Source organism: Vanessa atalanta, chromosome 4, assembly GCF_905147765.1.
Source record: "Vanessa atalanta chromosome 4, ilVanAtal1.2, whole genome shotgun sequence".
In the NCBI taxonomy this organism is placed as follows: domain Eukaryota; kingdom Metazoa; phylum Arthropoda; class Insecta; order Lepidoptera; family Nymphalidae; genus Vanessa; species Vanessa atalanta.
In genome coordinates, this window is record NC_061874.1 from 9,020,269 (window position 1) to 9,042,585 (window position 22,317).

A 22,317-nucleotide genomic window follows, 5' to 3' on the forward strand; every position below is an offset into this window, starting at 1 on the left:
TAGATGTACGATGTTCTTGAACAGTATTATTAATACTAATTAGGCATTATACGAAACTATTTAATTCAGTACGGGACTTTATAATAGAGACCAAAAATTGCGCGAAAACCACGCGCAATTACTTTTAAAAATGTCATAGCTATTCGAGTGGCATGTTTAAAATTATAAATCAGTTAAATTACAATTCTAAGGCGATAAGTTGAATTTAATTATAAGAAAAAAACGTTTTAATTGATTTATGCGGGAATCTTCTTCTGTTCAAATCACATCTTAGTCTATCTTTTCTCACATAATCAGCAGTCTATGTTAAACCGGAAGATAACTACTTACTGAGAACACTTGGAAATTCTTTATGATGATTTCACGCAGTGGTTTTAATATATTTTAACATAATCTATCGAGTTATAGAATCGTTAAGCTTGGATGAGGAACTCTAAGAAATCATGACTAACGGAAATTTCAAACCAAAATTCAAACATGGATACCTAGCGTCAATAATCAGTACTAAGATTACAATTTACTAAGATTACAATAAATAGATTTTGAGTAGTACAGAAGTTTTAATTTTCTTTTTTTTGCTTTCGTGTATTTTTGTGCAGCCCTGGATACTCTGTAGAAGTAATAGTATTAGAATACACATAATTGAATATGAGGTTGGGCGTTTGATATTACCTAAAATTAAAAACTATATTCTTTTACAATTTATTTAAAATAGGTAGCGATCATTTGCGTACTGAAAAATGGATCACCTGGCGGTAAATGGTCACCATTGCCCATGGCCATTGGTCCTTTAAGATTGGCAATTGGTTTCCAGTGTCATTAGATATTCGTATTTTAAGAAATATTAAGAACTCCAGCTACCAGCAATCCTCCGTCAAACTTGGGAACTGCGATTTTCTGTCCCCTGTCCTGTAGTTACACTGGCTCACTGTAAGTAAGTATTGCTGTTTGACGGTTGAATTATTGATGAGCGTGTGGTATCAACCCCGGTAGGCTAATAATGAATACATTGTATACCACAACAATGATGAAGCCGAAACATAGATATTATTTTATTCATAAGAAAAGAACATAAGAATTATTTAAGTACATCATTTATTATGCGTTTATTTACAATAAATTATTAAGCAATTGTACATTTAGTTGTCTGCTTAATTAATATTTAATTTCTGCTTTATAATAGATAAATAAATTATAATAAATAATAAAATGATAAAATAAGAAAAAAAAATATATTTTATATAAAATAAACGTTGGAAATTTTATTCTTTCTTAATAGTCCATGTAGTAATGCAGTGAAATCTATATAAATATATCAACAAGGCAATCGTCGATGAGACCGGAATCGAGACTACAATAATACTTGTAATCGAGTCATATGTTAATTTCAGATCTTCAACGCCGAATTTTCGCCTCTAGCTCCGGTGGCGTTGACGCACTTTGATTTAATCTCAGTTATATATTCGGTGACATTATTTCTCATGCGGACAGGTAGTTACACGCATTTTTATTACAAACATATTCCACAATCCGATATGCCGACATCTTTCAGAATAAAAATAACCGGATGATATTAATCTCAGTTCAAAAAATATCACAATTTTTATGTAAATAGTCACGGTACCGATGTACTGTAACATGACGATTTGTTTAAAATTACGAGCCTATTTGTCTTATAAATAATATTGTGATTTTAGTTTATTTTATTTATATTTAAAAATATAAAATGATCATCGATTTGTGTTATTATTAACTTTTTAATATACCTACATAATAAATTTGAGCTCCACAATATTATGTTCAGAATAGTATTATAAAACAACTCACTGTAATTGTATAGAAGTAAAACAACAATACATTCCTTGAATTCCATATGTTTGCATATTTTCAATGAAACCTAATTACGCATTTTTATTATTATTTAACACTTTGTAAACAGGCATTGCTATGAATAATAGATGTCACTAAGAAATCGAAACTTTTGATAAAATTATTCAATAAAAATAGGGTCATATTTTTTATAATGAAATTAGTTTATTATGAATATACTTAGATATATAAAAATAATGTTATAATAACATCGAAACTATTTTCTATAATTTTATGAATCTTCTATACTTAGTATAATTTAAAAATGGAAAAACAAGCGTTTTAAAGAAATAATTATCAGATAAATATTTATACATAAACTAAAAACTTTACAGATTTTACTTGCCTGACTATGACTTAACAGTCTTCAAAATTAACTGATTGATTCTATATTAATTTTGATATATTATAAAGAAGATTTAGTAAAGATAGTTTTTTGTTCCTCTTTTGAGGATTCAATCCTTATGAAGCGAATATAGCCCATGATTAATGACAAATATCTATAAAAATAGGGCCGAAATGGTAAGATTATTTTTTAAGTTGGCTAAATAATGCAATATAATACTAACCAATAAAAAACGGAAATCTATTAGCTAATAAGTTACGAAAACAGAATTAAAATAAATTAGAATTAAAAAAAAAAACGTTTTATTTTCATATCTAGTTTTTGAAAAAATAATGCTTACATAAGTAAAAAGTAAGGTAAACTAAGTTTGTAACTTGGTTATTTTATCTTTATTATCCGAGTTATTTCTGTTCCGAGAAGGCAAAGGAGCGATTAGTATTGAACAAAAATTCGTTTGTTTCAAATACACAATCGCATGTAGCTCTAGCTATGAAATGAAACAATAGAGCAACAAATACTATTAACTCATATACTTTCGTCCATAAAAGCAAACGCGAAGCGTTTACTACTCTCTTCGACACGTTTTAGTTCTTTTAGATAATATTTTTTCACGTAAAGTACCTTTAACTATAAGACAATAACGTAAATCAATAAAACTCCTTTATGCTTTAACCGTCGTTAGTAATACTACTAATATGATAATATTTCAATACTTTTCATATTCAAATAACGTATGTAAAAGTATGGATCGTATATTGTAATATGTTTGCTGTGTTTTTAGGTGGATAGTCGATTGTTCGTCCGGTGAACGGTGCAGGTTACATTCCATTTCGTCGCGTTCCATTACGCAGCCTCGTGATTCCGAGAAAGAGTGATGTCCTGCTCACACTAAGCATTCCACTTTATTGCCTATGTTTTGGAATCCTGCTCATTGTTTGAGTTCAAGTTCATTTTTATACCAAGGAAACACCTCTTAAACTCGGCGATATCCGGCATAAGGTTGGCGAGTTTCATTAATTTGTATTTCTCAGTAATGAACGGAACGCGGCGAAATGTCTTTTAACCATAAATGCGCTTGAATTACACGGCTGGGGCATCAGAGGGATTATAATAGTTAATTTGTTGTTATACAATAATGACACGACTTGAAAATTGAAAGAAGTCGGTACTGAGGTGATCGAATGGAAATTATACAAAATCTAAATTAATATAATTATGTTTTGGTCAAGATGCTTTTACTTGATTGGTGAATGGATACAGTATGTATTTAGATAATTTTTTTTAAATGTTGCTACGGCAACAGCTTTACTTTTAACGTCAATTTAAAGCTTATTTATGATTCTTCTATTTAATTCTTAATTTTTTTACAAAAAAATCTGTAAGTTAGAAAAAAATTCTTCACCGTAATAGCAACCTTAATATTTAGCGGTTTGGACAAAGCCGGCTTGTGATTAATGAGTTGCGGTTATAGCGCACTTCCTGAGCGCGCCCTACGCGCCTTCTTGCGATTAAATTAGCAAAAAACCCCCACCATAACACAGCTCATATTGTCACACTGATTGCTTAACGTGGTCATTGACTTGTAGCACTCAAAATTGAATAGATACAGCTCCATCAAGTTAATAACATAAATGACCGTTAAGCGTAGAATAAAGCTGCTTTTCAATACGTTCGTGGAACGCTTTGGTTCGCCTTGATTGAGTAGATACAAAATACAAATGACAATTACTGTGGGTACCAAAATACCTATGCAGATCGAATAAATGATATATTCTTTTAAATCGCTGAATAAATTTCACTAAAGCTCCTATGTTGTAATAATATTTTATTTTTGTTTATCAACTTCAAACGGCTGGATTCCTATTTGACGTAGAGGTAGATTATGTCATAAGATACGTAGTCTATAGAATACTTCTGTCTTTAATAATGAATTATTCATTCAATTATTTTTTTATAACAAGTGAAGTTTTCAGACATCTAACAATACATATGTCATATTTATGTGTTTTATTGTCAATATAATTTGGTCTAACACCTATAAAAACGCATGGATAAGTTTTAATTGTATTCAAATAAATTAACTCAAAAATTATATTTGCAAGCATTCCGATTATATCATTTGGGTAGTGTGAAGTGTGTATTTCCATATCATTAAAATATATTTTTTACGTACAATGTTTTAGAAGAGTTGTCTGTACTGATTAAATATAACAATAAGCATTTCATGATTACAAACGACATTGTAAGCTAATATTTAAATCAATAATTTTATCCGAAGCCTAATTGCATCCTAAGCGCTTGATTATATAAATTATTTATTTCAATGTACCTATAGCAGCTTGTTTACTGAAAAAATATATTAAGAATAGATTAAATATTACAATATTGAAAGTGTGCAAAGACCTAATGACATCAGAAAAATATTTGATTACTTGTAATATAATCATGATAAAAATTATTAAGTACCTATTTACTAACATTGACATAAAAAAATTAGACACCTACTTTTGATATTTTATTATTATTAAATATAAAATATAAAAAAACAAACTAAACAAATAAAAAAATATTTATAACTATTTAAAAGCGACAATATTATGTAATATATAATAGAAAAATTATTTACAAATAACATTATTCGTAATCGCTTTTCAACGAAGTGATAAATAATTATTTTTGCAAGAATTTCTTCGTCCGTATTTAAAGCTCGTTCCTAATCGTATAGTTATCGTGCTAACTAATGTAATTACTTCGTAATTTTTTTAAGCAGTGATGGTTATAAAAATTAGTACATATAATAAATATCACGCTAAATGATCTCTCGCCTTATACAGCCAGCACATCTATTAGCAAATACATCTTATCGTACATCGCACATTTTCTCACCTTTTTTCTTATAAATGTTCTCATAGCTTTACATATTTGTCCAGAATGTACAGACTTGTTTTAATCACAAATTTTAAAATGGTTTTCTATTTATTAATACAACGTGGCAATCGGAAAGCTCACATTTATTAAAATGAAAGAATTATGATGAACATAATATTTACGGGTGCTTAAATATTTACGTATATCCAAGAATTGTTATACTGTATGGAAAGTGATTAAAATAAAAAACAATTGCTTTAGTTCTAAAAGTATTATAATATCACTCGGTTATATTTCAATTTTTATAAATTCATAGATCGTTACAATTAAATCAACTAAGTGTCAAAAAAGGAAGGAATAAATAAAATACACTTGTTATTATTAAAAATCTCAATATGTACGGAAAAATATTAAAAGAAATAGACAATTTTTAACCAAATGACTAAAATATAGGATGAAATAAAAATAATAAACATATATGTATAACTGTACTATGCGATTATGTTGAAAGATTGACCTATTTTGTTTTATATTTGCTGACACAAATAGGTCAGTCCTAATATTTTAGTAATAGTATATTATTATTTACTAGTCAAACACGAATGTTATTGATAAAGACATCACGTAAAAATTTCACAATACGTTCGTCACTAATTAGATATGCAAAAACAGCGCTGTCACAGCTCGCTACAGTAATCAGCTGACGAAGACAGCTGATCGTTATGCGCTGCGTGTGCGCTTATATTAAGGAACCCAATACTGTGTAAGATTATTATCAAAACTGATACTATCGGAAAATTTTCATTTTGATTAAACAATCCATTTATTTATTATAAAAATAAATTAACTACCTAGATTAAGTTATTTTCGTTTCAAAGTTATCCAATTAGGGTTTCTTTTAAATTTTTTTTTTTATAAAGTATGCAAAAAGAGAACAAAGATTATAAACAGTTTGAAATTATAATAAATCTTTTTAAAATAAATTACTCAGTCTATAATTATTTTTTTTCAATCATTCGTATCGTAAAACTAATCAAATTAATATTAAAACAATAAGGAAAATGTTCGTTTCTAATATGTATTTGCTTATTTTAGCATTTAATTTAAAACATCAAAAGTTTAAAAACTAACGTACTTAGTCTTTATCATAATGCTATTTAAATATAAATACGTTCCACAGCAAAATACACAGCTTAGTAATAATTTACTCGAACTAGGTCGTCTATAATCTTATTGAAGGTACCGTAAAGTGCAACCTTTAAAATATACAAAACTAGATAGATATGGTTCAATAACCTTAATCTTTAGTTGGATTTTAAATAACAGCCATATCAACTGCCATTCAGACGGTGATATACCTACTCGCAACGATAATGTTCACTAATTAGTTTAAGTATTGAAATAAACCTTTTAAAATGTGCAATGTGCAATAAGCACCTACAAATAATCCATCATTTTACTAAATAATGAGGCACTAAAATAGGTTTGAATAAGTTATATACATACATATACTATAATTTAATCTGCCAAGATCGACATTAATATGAAGCATGCGCTGCCGTACCAACTGCTATATATTTCTCAAACTTCATAGTATTATAGCTATTATGTGCATCTAGTAATTTCTTTGTGGGTAATTTAAAAGGATAAGTAACCAATCTATAATTAAAATAGGTATCTATCGACAGATAGGTATTGTGGTCGTATGGTCACTTTTATAATCAGTCCGTGGAATCCATCTCATTTTGTAAATACTAGAACGAGAGGCAAGAATCACGAAAGAGTGTGAGCGAGCAAGAAAACGTGTTATGTATTATTATTCGAACGTCGAATCGGGAGAAACCTGCGTGCGGGCCTCACAGGCGGCTCGTGGCCCCGCGCCCCGCGCCCCGCCGATCATATGTTCGCCGGTCGGTACGGGTACGGGCGACCGCCGATCACTGTGACTCAGGCTCTCGCCGCCGAAGCATCACAACGTATTCGCTCGGCTTCCGCTCGGTGCGCTCGATCAGCTGTAAGCGACAACATTACAACGCGACACGCGACGCAAGCGAGCCATACATAAGCCGCTGTGCGGTGTGCCATGGAGCTGCTGTGTGCGGAGCGCGTAAGCCCCGGGAGCGCTGAGAGCGCACGGGTCGGGCCGGCGCCGGTGCCGGCCGCTGCTGCCTCCGACCCGGTGCTGCTGCGCCGCCGCGTGCTCGACAACTTGTTGCGCACCGAGGAGCGTTACGCCATAACTGCTAACTACTTCGGCACCGTGCAGACCGAGATCACTCCCCACATGCGCCGGCTCGTCGCCGAGTGGATGCTAGAGGTGAGCGCACCCGTGTGATGCGTCGCACGCGCATGCCGCGCCCACACCGCCCGGTCGGCCACCACTCATTCGCCGCCTCGTCGACCGTTCGCCATTTTGTTACTCACCACTCAACCACGTGTAGGGTCTCTTAACCAGCGGCTGCAACCATGGCTTATGTATGCTCTTTCGCCAATCGCTCACCCAACTTATCATAAAAAAATCTAAATCTTAAAAGTATTTACGATTTATATGTAAACTTTAAATTTGTTCGTTATTTTGAAGCGGTACCAGAATAACAGTGTCACATTCTTTCTTTGTTTACACGATCAGCTGATTAAGTTTTCGTTATCTTTTAATGTGATTCCTATTGGAATCAATAAAATGAAGGATTTGTTTTCTTCGTATAAAACTTGGTTATAATACGAACATTGCAAATAATTAAAAAGGGTATGTCTATGATATTTTTAATTTTGATATCATTGTTTTGTTTTAAAATATGGTGCAATTAACTCGTATGTTAAATTTACAAGAATAAATCGCTAAAAGTATTGTATTTTAATCATTGGAAAGTAGTGGTACATAGCGCTTGCTCGGGAGTCGGGTAGAGAGGCGCGCGAGGGGCCCCCGGCCGGAACGCGCAGGCGGTCGCCGACCGATGCGACTCGCTCGTTCTATTTGAATAATCAGCTGATTTTGACACGCACACAGCTGACGCCGGACGCGCACTATCTTTCGTTAATATCACATAAACATACGATTGTACAAAATTAACGTTTTATAAAAATTATTAGATATAGCTTTAGTTTATATGAATATTATTTGTTATATGTTTATGTTAATTAATTTTGTAGGTAAAGTTACAAACCTTTTTGACCGGGTATATATTATTAACTTTAAAAATAAATTAGTAAACTGAAGAAATAGATTAGAAATTTGAGGACGTAACCAATCAGCTGAAAAATCGAGCTCGGCCACGTGGGGTTCGGGCAGTGAGCGCGACGGTTGCTGACGTCATTCAGCGCAATGGCGGCGCACTGCGCATGTGCCTCCTACTTTACAGAGTTTACCGACACCTCGTGGTTACGTACCGTCTAAACCAGTTGCATACCTACCAAATTTCAGCACAAGCAGACCGAAACAACTCCCGTGGATGTGAGGTCACTGACATCGTTACTACAATTATTAACATTCAAGTTCAGTCTCAAAGTACAACCGATATCCCCAGCCACTGTTAAACTTGTTTAATTATTTTTTATCATCGATTTATATGTATGCATAATACATAATGTTATTAAAAACATTTCTAATTTTGCCAGTAAACGATTGAAAACCGAAACAATAAAGTAGCATACATATATCCTGCTGAAAACTAAATTTGAAATTATTTTCTTTTGTTACTATGTATATCAGAAGTCACGGGATTTTCTAACATTACAACGATATCGCATTCATTTTGTCACATACTTTATAGAGCGTTGCATGTGCGTTAGCGCTAAGTAGGAAGTTCGTAACAGAACAATGGCCTGTTTCGTTGTTACATACGTTAATCAGCTGACAGGTCCATGAGCGTGAGACACTCAGCTGAGACAGCCATGGGATGCGCGTGTTTTCTTAAGGCTACAATAGAATCAGAATCCGGACTCTCGAATTACACCGTGCGAAACTATGCGAGGATAAATTACGGCTCTCGTGACATTCTCCGCTTACTGAATAACTAGTTCATTAGTGTCATCTGCTTTCACTTCCAGTACCTTTCAATAAATTCCTGTATTTACTTAGTTTCGTAACAACAACTTTCAGAAACTAATACTCTGTCCATCTTTTACTGCAAATTGTACGTTATAAGTACCTGTTACTTATTACAAATACTTAGGTTTTGTTATAAGTTGAAAACTGTTTACCGAATAACGTTCAATAACCGTTGTCGATAAGAAACTCAACAAGTAGGAAAGTAATGCGCTTTGTATTATCGCAATATGTATGTATTACAATTTATGAAATATATAGGTTATCAGGAACTCCGGATGATAAACTCAGTACTGGGTGTGCCGCGGTTTTGATATTTCTAAGAATACACGACACTTAATAAAATAGACTGACTACTGATACCTTTCCAGGTGTGTGAAGACCAAAGTTGTCAAGAAGAAGTCTTCCCTTTGGCGATTTCGTACTTGGATAGATTTCTGAGTACTTGTATGGTGGGGAAGAGCCAATTACAACTTTTGGGAACCGCCTGTTTGCTGCTCGCGTCAAAGCTACGAGAACCAAGTTCTCGCGGCCTGCCTGCTGAACTGCTAGTGTTCTACACTGCCAACAGCATCACGCTCACAGACCTCTGTGTAAGTTACCCAATATGTACTACTGTATATTTCAGACAATATATTGTAATAATGCATGCACACTTTCTGTTGTAATTAAACTATATTGCGATGGATATAAAAGGAACCGTAAAGTAATGATTGAAACGTAGATCACGACATAACTTTTACAAATGATATAAGTACATATTAAAATCGGTCTTTAGCTCATTTATTTCTCGTTAGGTAGCTAACCGCTTAGGTTGGTTAACAAAAGAATATAGATTTTTTGTTTTATGCAATACGAAATTATAAAATTGACATTAACTGTAGTCTAATAATAAGAAACGAAAATTTTAAATATCGTTAATTTATTACGTTATTCTGTAAGCACGTTGCATGGTGATGCGATCGTGGCGCGCTCAAGAAGCTGCCAGACGCTTTCGTGTCGCTTTACTACGCTGATTTCTAACAACCTCGCCTCTCAACGAGCGTGAGAGATTGGAATTCCAGATTTATGACGGTTCAATTCCACCAATAACGGTTTTACGTACATTTTAAAATACGTTTTAAGCATATTGACCTTTAGTATTCCCAAATTCTAATATCTTACGAAAGTTACGACTATGAATACTTTAAAAAATATTTATCCAAAAATAAGTATGTGTCACATATGATTCAGAAGAGGTAGAAGACATTTATAAATAAACGTTTAAAATTAGTAATCTCAAAATATTTTGTCTTAAGGCGTAGGACAATGTCACAGTTGAGCGCAATTCGTTCTATGGTCTAGAGGGCAATAGTAACTATACGATGTGATTGCAATTTATACATTTTAAAGATTTAGCAATATATAAATCAATTTGTGATATACATCTTCGTTATATTTTTGAGCCCTAAGTTGCAATGTGTGGTTGCCACATTTGGTGAATGTAGTGTAGTACCGTGTATGGTTCTTAATTCCTAAGGGCGTTGGCATCCGTTTACTTTCGAAATAGCTCACTTTGTATCAGCGTGTTAGCGCGAATTGGCAGTATGTTTTCGTTATCATTGTCATTAGTTTCAATTATGTAATTTAAACCTACAGTTTTATCTTTAAAGGGTACACAGTTTTAATAATTGTTAGGTAATTAATACTAAAAAATATGATTATAAGTGTATAACACTTTCAAAATATTAATAGCCTGATTGAAATACGAGAACAGAGGGAAAATGTTTTGCTATTTACATTTATATTACACTGAGTCAATGTCTGTTGCATTTCGGGCGCGTCGCGGCCACCCGACGGGGCCCCAAGCGCCAATCGTTCAGTAGATAATAAGTGCACCGCACATCTTTGTGCGTCACATTTACTCGACCTGTTTTATTTTTTAAATGCTTTCAATGACACTTGTTCTTTTCCCTTAATTTGCAACTCATCAAATTACAAAGACACATAAAATAAAATATTTCCCGAACCGTCTCATTCAACTAACTTAATATTTAAAATTTTATACCAAATATATTTAAGATATGATCAATGTGTCTAAAACGAAACTTCGTCAAAAGATTACCACCTCATTTTATTTTGTGGTAATGAAAAAACGTTTAGAGCGAGATCGTTCTGGTTGACGAAGAATGCGGTAGGGAGCGGTCTGGGAGGAGTGCTGCCCTGCGGACAGTGTCCCCTAACGAGCCGACAGCCTTCTCGGAAACACCGCCGAACGAGAAGCGCGTTTCAATCAGGCCAATTACAGGCGAAGTACGCTGTTTATTTTTTCACACGCCCGCGACCACCGCTAACCTTGCATGTTTGTCACATCACTAGTGCGAACTATCTGATAATATAAGACACATTAAATGGCAAAACCAATTGACTATTTTTAAATGATACGCTTCTTAACGTTGTGAGCTATCACTCGTTCGACCTCAAGAAGAGGGAGCGAGCGCGATGATAAATCAAGATCTAGCGCTGACTAATCATTAACAGCTCTTTTGCTATATAAAACTATGACTATTGTTTGTAGTATTGTTAGTATCTTCGGTCTGTAATGCGTAAATAATATCAACATTATTCAAACTTTTAATTTAAATTTTTCAATTTCTTCCATTTTAATCCTGTTTTGTAATCATCAAATAATAATATGAGTTTTAATTAAGAATATAAAGCTAAAATTACAGTTTATAAAATATTTTAAGCTTGCTTTCATAAAATTACAATTCGCTATACGTTTCGTAGCAATGTCGTAGCGCCTCTACGTTTATTCGTAGACAGGTAGTATTGAGCAGATAGTATAAGTACACCGAGCAGAAAGTATATTTACTATAAAAAATAATTTATATTGGTTATACGGTGTACTGTCTGCATGGGAATATTAAAAAAAATAATAAGCTTAACCTGTAATAACGGCGCCGTCACACTCAATGCATATAAAATTATGCTCATCTTATGGGAGTTCATCCAAGTGTGTCGGATAGGAGGCTACAACCGTAACCCCCTACATACCAACCAATATTTTATGCTAATGGCGCATATTAAAAATAGCTAGCTTCAAATGATTTCGATATAACCACAACGTATGCTTTACTTGCCTGAGCCAGAGTTATAACGTTGAATGTGAAGCTCAAAGCAAACCGAGGTAGAAATAAGCAAAAAGACTATGCACGCTCCGGCATCCGTGCCAGTCTTAATACTGGGTTCCCGCGCTCTTTGCCCGATCATAAAACCTGTGCATTCTCACATTCACAGTACGATTATTATAATTGAAGCATTATTTTATGAGCCGTCGTACAGCTTTGTCAAAAGAAAATTCAATAACACAACTCGTGTTTCTTTAATGAGAACTACTTAAGATTGCCGCCTGTATTCGTCGAAACCGTTCATTGATAAATATAAAAAAAGATGTAGTTGTTGTTACGTCCTCTTTTACTCGAATTAAAACGTTATTAGAGAACGGCACAAATATTGCTCATAGCAATTTTATCTTACGCGGTTCATGATAAAGAAATAAAGAGTCAAAGGTTACTGGATTCTATCGTTCATACATAAAATAAAAACAAAATAATGCGTCCATATTTATTTAAAAAAAAAAACAAAACCTAAAAATATAAAGTCATAACAATAAAAAATTGAGAATTAACATTTTTTATTATTGTTAAGATAGGTTAGTAACATATTCTTTTTGGATAAATATAAATACTTGCATACACGTAATCGCGTGGTTATGGTAATGTAGGTAATATTTAATTATAGTAGTATTCCGGTTTCCTTATTCGCGAATAAGGATATTCTACTTGTCGTCTTTAAAATTAATTACGAATTGATTATATTAAACAACAAACATGGCTCTCGCACATTTTGCAAATTACAAATAGAATTATTTACACATCAAAGCATACAAAGAATTTCTCAGCTAAATGGCGAATGTATGTTTGTCAATCTCACGGCTGCGATACCTTTGTTTCCGGTGCAAATAAAATATCTCCCGCTAGCTTAAACAAAAACCTATCTCTAGGGATTCAACCTCGTGCCCTTTGTATTTTCAAAATAAACACGTAAGAGAATGTTACAATAAAAAGGTCTTTGTTCTGTTTGGTTATTCCATTTCCATTATACTTTCTTCTTATTATTTCCCACGAGTACAGTCGCCGGAGTATTGGGAAGAGTAGAGGGGAAGGGGTGACGAGAACCAGTCGCATTCCAATCAAGATGTGGCCTCGTCTACACTGATGTTTGCCAAAGACTTCGCCGACTGTAGCCATTACAATTCATTATAATCATCACCGGGGCTCACGATAATCACATCGTCGTGTACGTTACACCAGTTTTTTAGCAAAAAAAATTTAAATAATACGCTTAAACATTTTAATATGAATTGAATCTTGACGAACTATAACGTTATAAAGAAAAATAAAATGAATTTACTCCTCCCCATTACTATAATTGAAAATATTGATATTAATTCTTTAGAAGGTAATAAAATTTAAATTTACCCTTTCAATAGTTCCCTTTATATGCGGGCGTTTGCCATGTAGTTGTAAAAGTTAAATTTTTGTGGTTAAAAATGCGCGACATGTAACCTCAAAGCTATAGATTACGTTGCAAGCTTCGTACAAAATATAAATGAAATGAACATAAAATACGAGTATTATAATCAATGTAAACGTTGAAAACAGTCTTATTATACAGTACTACTACTCGACTAATTTAAATGTCAGTTAGTCTTTACAAGTCAATTCAGCAACTATATCAATTTACAGGAATTTGCCGCTATAATATATTACGTCAGACTTACTATAGTAGTATGCATATCACGTTGTAAATAATATACCCAAGGTAACTTAAGCATTCATGCCTGCTCGATACTCTTCCGATTGATGGGATAGAGCTAGTCATATCAATGCGTAAAGAGGGAGGGAGAAAAAGGATTAAAAAAAAATTAACTTATATCTTGTAACTAATTTAACCGAAATTAGTTATAAGATTTTACTTTATTTTAAACATTTTTGGTACGGGGCGTTATGATACCGTATTTATAGCTCGACTGTTATATAGTGTAGTCACACTGCTTAATGAAATTGGATAAAGCATGGGAACCAACCGTGGAATTCAGACTGTGTCGCGGGCGAGGACTGTTTGCATAGCTCACTTTATTGGCTGTAACGCGGTTCGATAACTGCTGCCGCCATAGCCAGGCCGCCTTGCAAGCTTCTCTAATGAACACCATCCATAAATTTACGTTATGGCATTCCGCACGTCGCGAGTTCTCTGCCGGTTTCTCACATTCTGCACGAGTTCAAGGAAATAAAGTTGAACAAATTATAATAAAGTATTCTCATATGTCATTGTTGATTGTTGTACACCCCTACCATCCTATCTCTCTCCTCTACCAAAGGTTGCCTGGAAGAGATCGCTGTTTTAGCGATAAGGCCGCCTATTGTACATTTTTCTTTTCTTTGTTTTTGTTGTACTCCTATTATTTTTGTCTATATTGGTGTGCAATAAAGAGTATATAAATATAAATAAATAAATAAAAGTCTAGATCATCTACATATCAGTTTTCATCGTGGCAGCAAATTCTGCGGTGAATAGTTTATGAGCTCATTGTTTCCGAAGCTTTTCAAAGACCCCAATCCAAAAGAGATACGGAATCTTTTCAGTTCGCGGTCGACCCGCATACCACTGTCATGGTAACTATTATACTTTCGAACACCTTTTCTTTATATCTTCGGAACGTATTATTATTATAAATTATATTTATCCATTTAACTTCGTAGGTTGATGCTTAAATGTCATGAAGCGACCGTCTGTTACACGATACTATATCGTGCGAGTCCCAGTGATGAGACTTCATTCATTCACAAGCAATTCTTATCAATAACCGATAGGTTCTAAGGTTTTTTTTTTGTTACGTGAGTTTGAGCTTTAAAGTAGTGAGAGTAGAAGATAAAATCGTTAATCATAAAATAGTTAACTTTTGCTGCTGCGTCCGACCCCGCCTTTGAGTTAAGTAAACATCGAGTATTATCTGTCAACGGCCATGCATTGCCTTTACTTGTATGCGTTTGTGTGAATACAAAATAATAAAGTTATTCATAAAATTAGTCATTCATATCACTACTTTTATTTGCGTATAGGGGTTGAAATATTACAATTGCTAATTATTTAATCAAGATCAGACATGCTAAGAATATTTTGATGTTGTAATAGAGTTGATAATAACATCTTTATTTAAATATTGCAATTTTTTATTTTGGTTGTAATGTCGAATTATTTTAATTAGTAGTTGTTTTTAAATTACTCTCAAAACGATATCTAGAAAATAAGTATAAATCTATTAAACTACATGAAAACAATTATGTAAATAATTCTAATATCGTTTTATTTAAATGTTGTACAGTATTAAATTGTTGTACACTCATTCTATAGGTATTAAGCGGGTTTATTTTATGAATAAAAAGACATGGATAAGTAGCTTGATCACATAACGATATCTAGGGACTCGGGGACTACCTACGCGTTGTTCCGGGAAGTCGAGCAAAACGGCATGTTTACGATTACAACGGATGTCGTGGCTGGAATGCAACATTATTGTCCCAAACGATCAACGCTTTCTTTCACTAATTAATTATATAAACTCAAATAAGCGTATCACACGAGTTTTACTAAAATACTAAAGCAAAGAGTTACGTTTATCATACATACATTTTTTATAATTTACCTATTTAATAATTGAAATCGTTATTTTTAAGAATTTTAGTATTTAAAGAATACCTTTGTATTGTCAACAGAGCTGGGAGTTGTTGGTGCTTTCTAAGTTGAAATGGGACGTTGCTGGCGTGACAGCGCACGATTTCTTGCCGCTGCTGTTGTCACGGTTGCCTCTACGAGGACATGTCAACACGGAAATGGTCCAGAGGCACGCTCAAACTTTCATTGCGCTTGCAGCCAGAGGTATGTTTTAATTTTTTTAGTAAATTTAATATTATAGATTTAGATGATGAGTCATAAAATGGTTTTACGAGTAGTCTTGCGAGCAACATCAGCTAACAATTGAAGTATAGGTACATAAACTACATGCTTAACTTACGATCGTCACAACTAACTTCGAAACCTTTTGTTTGCGGTGGTAGACAGTAATTAGCATCTCGATACCACGTCATGTCACGACAATGTCGCACTGGGCCCGCTTAGGTCGGCATGTGTATAATATCATGTGTCACTGAACCTCTATACATCTAGGAGATGGATAGGATGAATATTATGGTTGTTCTATTCATCTAAATTCAAACATGTTGACCTTTATATCACTTTATTCCTTAAAGCGTTTATTACCACGTATTTTGTGTTTTTCGAAGTATTGTCAATATTCTACAATATGTGCTTAACACACAGTCTCAGATTATGACTTGAAACTATAAGAAAGTCTTACTTCTATTTGAAAAACACAACTGCATAAAATATGTCAATTTATAGATATTTTTTAGCAATTTCGGACAAATTGCACATACGTTCGTTTCTTGTAGAGAAGATAAGAAAAGTGGGCGCAAGGACCGGAGAGGCGGTGAGATGTGAATAGGTTTGTTTACAGTGAGGGTAGAGTGAGGGCGAGGGCGCGTGTGTGTGGTGCGCTCGCGCCGGCGGCGGCGCCTCCCACGCCGCTCGCCCGAGCGCATTCCAGCACGCCTCAGGACTTCTCCCCGCACCCTTCAGACCCCCCGTATCCCTCTGGGATCATATGTTTTTGTGCAACGGTTTTTGTTGTTCGCCGCCGCTGTCGTGTTGTTTTTTTGTCGGTGAAGTTCACGCTACAGTTCTTTTATTTCACTCACTCCTCAGATATCATCTCTTACATGTCACGCAGTGGCTAATTCAACATATTATATTCCTCGTTTAAAGTCACTTATGCTGAATGTAAATTGCTTATCCTTTTTCAAAAAAATATACGATAGAAATTATAGAGTGCCATTTGACTCGTATGCTGCCTGGAATGTGATGCAACGATCATATATTCCTCGTGATAGATTGCAAAAATAAAATATAATACATAAGTGCTCTTTGATCTCGTAGCACTCTCTAGTAGCATTCGTTATACCGCCCAGGCTACATTATGTATTCATTATATAAATAGTCCAAATTATACTATTTTGAAAATGTATAATAACTTACTAAAGGTATTATAGTAATGTTCTATTATGAAATTTACTATTACTCTGAAGAATTTTCTGAACAAATACATAATACAATTTGTCTTAAGCATTTTAAGATAAGACCTAAACGTTTCAAGTATGCCTGATTAACGAAACGACCGTTATAAAGAATATATTCAGACATAGTTGAAGAAACGACTGGCGGCTTCGATTACATGAAGACAGGTATCTTATCGGACAGGTACGAGTATGTCGGGCGGTCTCACATTAAGGTAGATTTGAGCGGTTAGACAGACAGGGAACGTAGAAACATAGGTGCGGAGAACACCTATTTGTTCCGGTGAGCATTACGTAGATACATGTACTACCGGCGCGGCCTCGCGAGAGCGTTCACCTTGCGAATAGAGTCAGAACGTCGTGGCGCCCGCCCGCACCGTTTCCACATCTATTGGTACCTACACTTCACGTTCAAGGATAATAAGACGATTATGTCATCGTTGTTAGGCTCACGCTTATAGCTTTGTATGAATTTTATATTTCGTATCCTGTAATACACATTAATTGTATTTTAACAACTGTAATTAACGTTATTGCGCTCTTTTTTCTTTTATTTTTATAGGGATTTATCTAAAAATATTATATTGTTTTACCTGCATTTGTATAGGTATGACATTTTTCCCAAAGTTTCATAATCGAGGACGGAGTCGAAAGCAAAAATGGGGTATTTTTATTTGTTAGTCTGACACATTGTCCGTTGCAATAGCCGAACCGGTCGTCGCGCGGTAAAAGCGGTAGGGCTTCGATGTTTGATTAACATCAGATTATGCAAATGCTTCCAATGAGCGGCCGCTCTCGTTGTTTCATCTCATTCGTTTTGTTCCTACCCTACTCGTACCTTTTATCTCGAGTACGCCGCCACAAAAAATCTTAAATGATGCTGAAAGAGTATTCGGTATCCATACACTGCCGCAGTATAATGGAATATACCTACTTAATGATGAATTGAGCTCTTAAAGACTTGTATTATCTGTAATTCTTAATAATTTAAATATAAAGAAATTATACATAATACGGTTGAACAAATTGAACTTTTTAATGTCTCATATATATTAATAAAGATTTGCTAGTAAAGTATGTAAATAGTATAGATATCCAATTTAAACGCATTCGCCCTCCAAGGTCATTCTGCTGATTTTCCTGTTGTGTTATCGTTTCAAATAAAAATAAGCATTGCGCCATACAAAATGATAAAATATACGTACTTGAATATAAATTAAGTATTTAAAATGTATGAAGTGACTTTATTTCGGTAATTTCTCACAGTCCCTTAAAAACTAAATTTTAACGTATTATTAATTGTCGAATCGATGGTAGTATTTTTAAATTATATTCACGTCTAGAAATTTCTCCCCACATTTAATTACATGCCAATTATTTTACGGTACAAATACAGGTTGTTCAATACAACTCGAGCTGTTCAGGCCCAAATCGGTCCACAGTAGAGCCTTTTTAAGAGGTATCTGTATACGTATAATGGTTTTGCCAAAGCAAGTCCGTGAGAAATATTCCAGTAAAACGGGCGCGGGCTATGGAATGCGGGCGCGAGGGCGGATGCCGGCTCCTTTGAGGCTACACTCTCCAGAAAGGGACCAACAACCTGCGGGAAGGAGAAAAGAGCATTTCATTATCGGATACGTGTGTAGCCTCTACGCGCTAATGTATTCGCACTCGAGCTTTGTAGCCGCAAGTCGCTGTCACAGAAATTTGTCTTCTACATTAACACTGAAGTAATCACGGATTTTTTATGTAATATTCACATCCGCTCCATATACACTAGTACATTGTCAAAGCGTGCGTGACCTGCTTTTAGACTGATATGCAGGCAAAGCGCTCATTTGTTATTTCAATCGTATTTGTAGCGTAGTTAACAATGCTAATACATAGTAGATTGCAACAGGAAATATGAATTAACATTTCAATTTTCAGTTATAATATTTATATTATGTTTACTTATAAGTCGTTGAATTTTTTTTCTCTTGTTACAGATTATGAGTTCACCTTGTACCCCGCTAGCACTCTGGCTTCCTGCAGCATCGCTGCTGCACTACGTGGCCTAGAATTAGACGGACATCTTCCGCGTTTACATGAGCTAACTGGCATTGACCCGGTAAATAACTATTTAACGTTATTTCATATTGATACAAAAAACTATAAGCTCTTTATCATTATTCATTGAAAAATTATATTCAATAAGTAACGTATTTTTATCATAGGATTGTCTGCAAACATGCCTGGAACAAATCGAAGAGATGGTGCAAAAACTAATTGAAGAACGCGTCGTTACTGCCCCAAACGGACAAGGCCGGGAGGCGGGGGGGTGGACGCCACCTCCGACCCAGGACAAGGCTCACAGTAATGCCGCCACCCCAACTGACGTCCGAGACGTGCATTTTTAAATAATCCGTAGTAGCGTGTATCCTGGCCAGCAGTTCGGCAAGGAAAAATTGTTTTAATTACGGTGCATTAGTACGAAAATACTATAAACTAAAAGAATAAGACGGTGCATCCGTGGTTGAGGACTGATACTAAGACTGACAAATGCACGTGTTCAACGTAGGTATTACTCACTGCGCGTGTAGTCTAAGGATTTATGTGTACATAGTTTTCATTAATAGTAAGCCCTGCGTGCTACTTTTTTGCCTCTAGTCTAAAAATTAGCAATCAATATAGGCAGAGGCATTGCACTGAAATATACAAAATTTGATTTATCTTAAGAAATATGATTATATTTTTCCAGCTCTAGTTGTTATCTTGAAATTAAAATCTACCTCTTTATTTTTAAGATAAAATTTCAATTTTGCTTGACAACAAAAAAATTCAAATTCTTCAAAAGTCGGTCGTAGCAAAATTGTTTTCTGGGACCAAAGCAAATTTTATTAAAAAAGTATCATTTGGAGATTTGATTTATATCATAATTAACGAATTTGGCAAACATTTCAATTAAAATATATATTCTCTATAATGCAAATGAAAATATATTTTTTTTTAAGCAAAAACAGTAAGAGTGACCAAAATTACTTAAACGGTTTCAATATATCAGTTTTATTCACATTCAAGAATAGTTCTTTGTATATCGGGGGAAGGCAATAAATTACGCTTTTATTTTGTAAAAACTTTAATATAATATGTATAGTATGTCAATCTTTAACACAGACAAATAAATAAATGACATAACCAACACAATTCTTCTGATATACACATTAAATTATATTATATTATTATTATTAATTTAAATATAAAGTAGACGAAGGGCTAAATGTTTTGTTTTGAAGATTCTCTTTTTGTTCCTTTTTGACGAATGTTGTACCAACTATTATCTTTAGCGTTTAAGTACCTAACATTTAATGTGATAGTGTTAGAAAGTTGATTTAATTTCAAATCATAGTCACTTCCAGTCATAATATGTTAACTTAGGGGTACTATGTCATTGGATTAATTATAGAAAAAAATGTGATTTTCGTAACATTGGTAAGCTAGGTTTACATTTAGTTTTAAAAGTTTACTTTATTGTTCCTACAACTACTGAAAATAAAATTATGCAATAGTCAAGTTTAATAGTTTTTGTACTTAATGATTCTAAACTTGAACGAAGAGGAAAGTTAAACACTATCTACCTACATTAAAATATTGTGATATAATTTCCACAGATAATTAATATTTTGTAGAGCTTAAGTACGGGTGGAGAATGCAAATAGTTTGTTTATAATAATAGTAAGTGTTAAAGATAGAAAGCTAATCGTATATTATATCTAAGATCTACATTATTTTTAATTGTTTATTCTGCATTTATATAAAGTTGAAAATATGTTATTGAATAATAATAGTCCAATGTCTTCCATTTCTAAGATAAAGTATGTATCATATATACATAAGTAATGGCATTTATAAATCTAATTACTGCCATTAAAGTTTATGTTCATTATTCACTAGACAATTTATATCTTTCTAATACCACTCAAATAAATTTATTATATTAGCCATTATGCTGTATAAATATATTTTTTCTAGAAATAAATGTAAATATATACTATTATGCTGTAAGCATGTGGTGCCATAAGTAATACTACTTTAAAGTATTTGTAAAATTATATTGACTATGTTAAATGAAAATAAAATTAAAATACTGTTTTATTTGTTATCGTCGAGAACAGTAAAACAGATAAATACTAATAGTTAGCATGGTTGTGGTACTACTACCTAAATACGTAGACTCTTCAAATTTGACTATAAATAGAAATAATATACTATATTATATAATTGTTTATATGTATGTGGGAAAATATACGCATTAAAAATAGTAAATTTAATGCTTATTTTTGGCTTTTTAAATAGATTTAAGAAATATGATTGTTATGAAATAGAGTAAAAGTATGTAGTGGAAAATTAAGATTTTCCTAATGTTGTACATAGTATATAGAGCTGTAAAACTCTTAATAGAAGTGATCTTTTCTATTGTATTCTATTAATTAAATTTTAAAGTTGTATGACACGCGAAGTTGCGAAAATTTGATTTTTTTATGTGATCATTACGTTTTAAGTTGAGTATCTGTATTGTATGGTTGTTGCGAATTGAGATGTAGATATTTAAAACAATACGACAATAAAAAATTACAAAATTATAGTATCTTTTCATTAAACACATGGTTGACAAATAATCAACCAAAAAAATACCGTAAGGGTGTTGTTGTACACAATCTATAGTAACCCGAAAATCCGAAAGTTTAACAACTTAGCAATATCATCATTACATAGTAAAAACAAAGTCGCTTACCGCATTCTGTCCCTATATATGGTTAGATTTTTAAAATTACACAACAATTTGTTGCGCTTTTTTTAATAGATAGATTGATTCCAGAGGAAGGTTTATATGTATAATACATGCAAAATATAGTGAAATACTGATAATTTAGAGGTATCTGAAGTGATGTAAATAAACACATTACCCTACG

At 33.4% G+C, this 22,317-nt stretch overlaps 1 protein-coding gene across 1 annotated transcript; it reads left to right on the plus strand.

Moving 5' to 3' along the window:
* The first annotated feature begins 6,989 nt into the window (after positions 1–6,989).
* LOC125077895 (G1/S-specific cyclin-D3) lies at positions 6,990–21,951 on the plus strand. The gene is made up of 5 exons (XM_047690007.1): positions 6,990–7,400; positions 9,500–9,721; positions 15,950–16,112; positions 19,354–19,475; positions 19,582–21,951. Exons 1-5 carry the CDS (start codon positions 7,167–7,169, stop codon positions 19,762–19,764), a joined length of 924 nt encoding a protein of 307 aa, XP_047545963.1. The 5' UTR covers positions 6,990–7,166; the 3' UTR covers positions 19,765–21,951.
* The last annotated feature ends 366 nt before the right edge of the window (positions 21,952–22,317 follow it).

Excerpts from the sequence above, each read along its gene's own strand:
- LOC125077895 (XM_047690007.1), top strand. The coding sequence starts at position 7,167 with ATGGAGCTGCTGTGTGCGGAGCGCGTAAGCCCCGGGAGCGCTGAGAGC. Across the intron at positions 7,401-9,499 it reads TCGCCGAGTGGATGCTAGAG|GTGTGTGAAGACCAAAGTTG; the intron begins GTGAGCGCACCC and ends ATACCTTTCCAG. Across the intron at positions 9,722-15,949 it reads TCACGCTCACAGACCTCTGT|AGCTGGGAGTTGTTGGTGCT; the intron begins GTAAGTTACCCA and ends TATTGTCAACAG.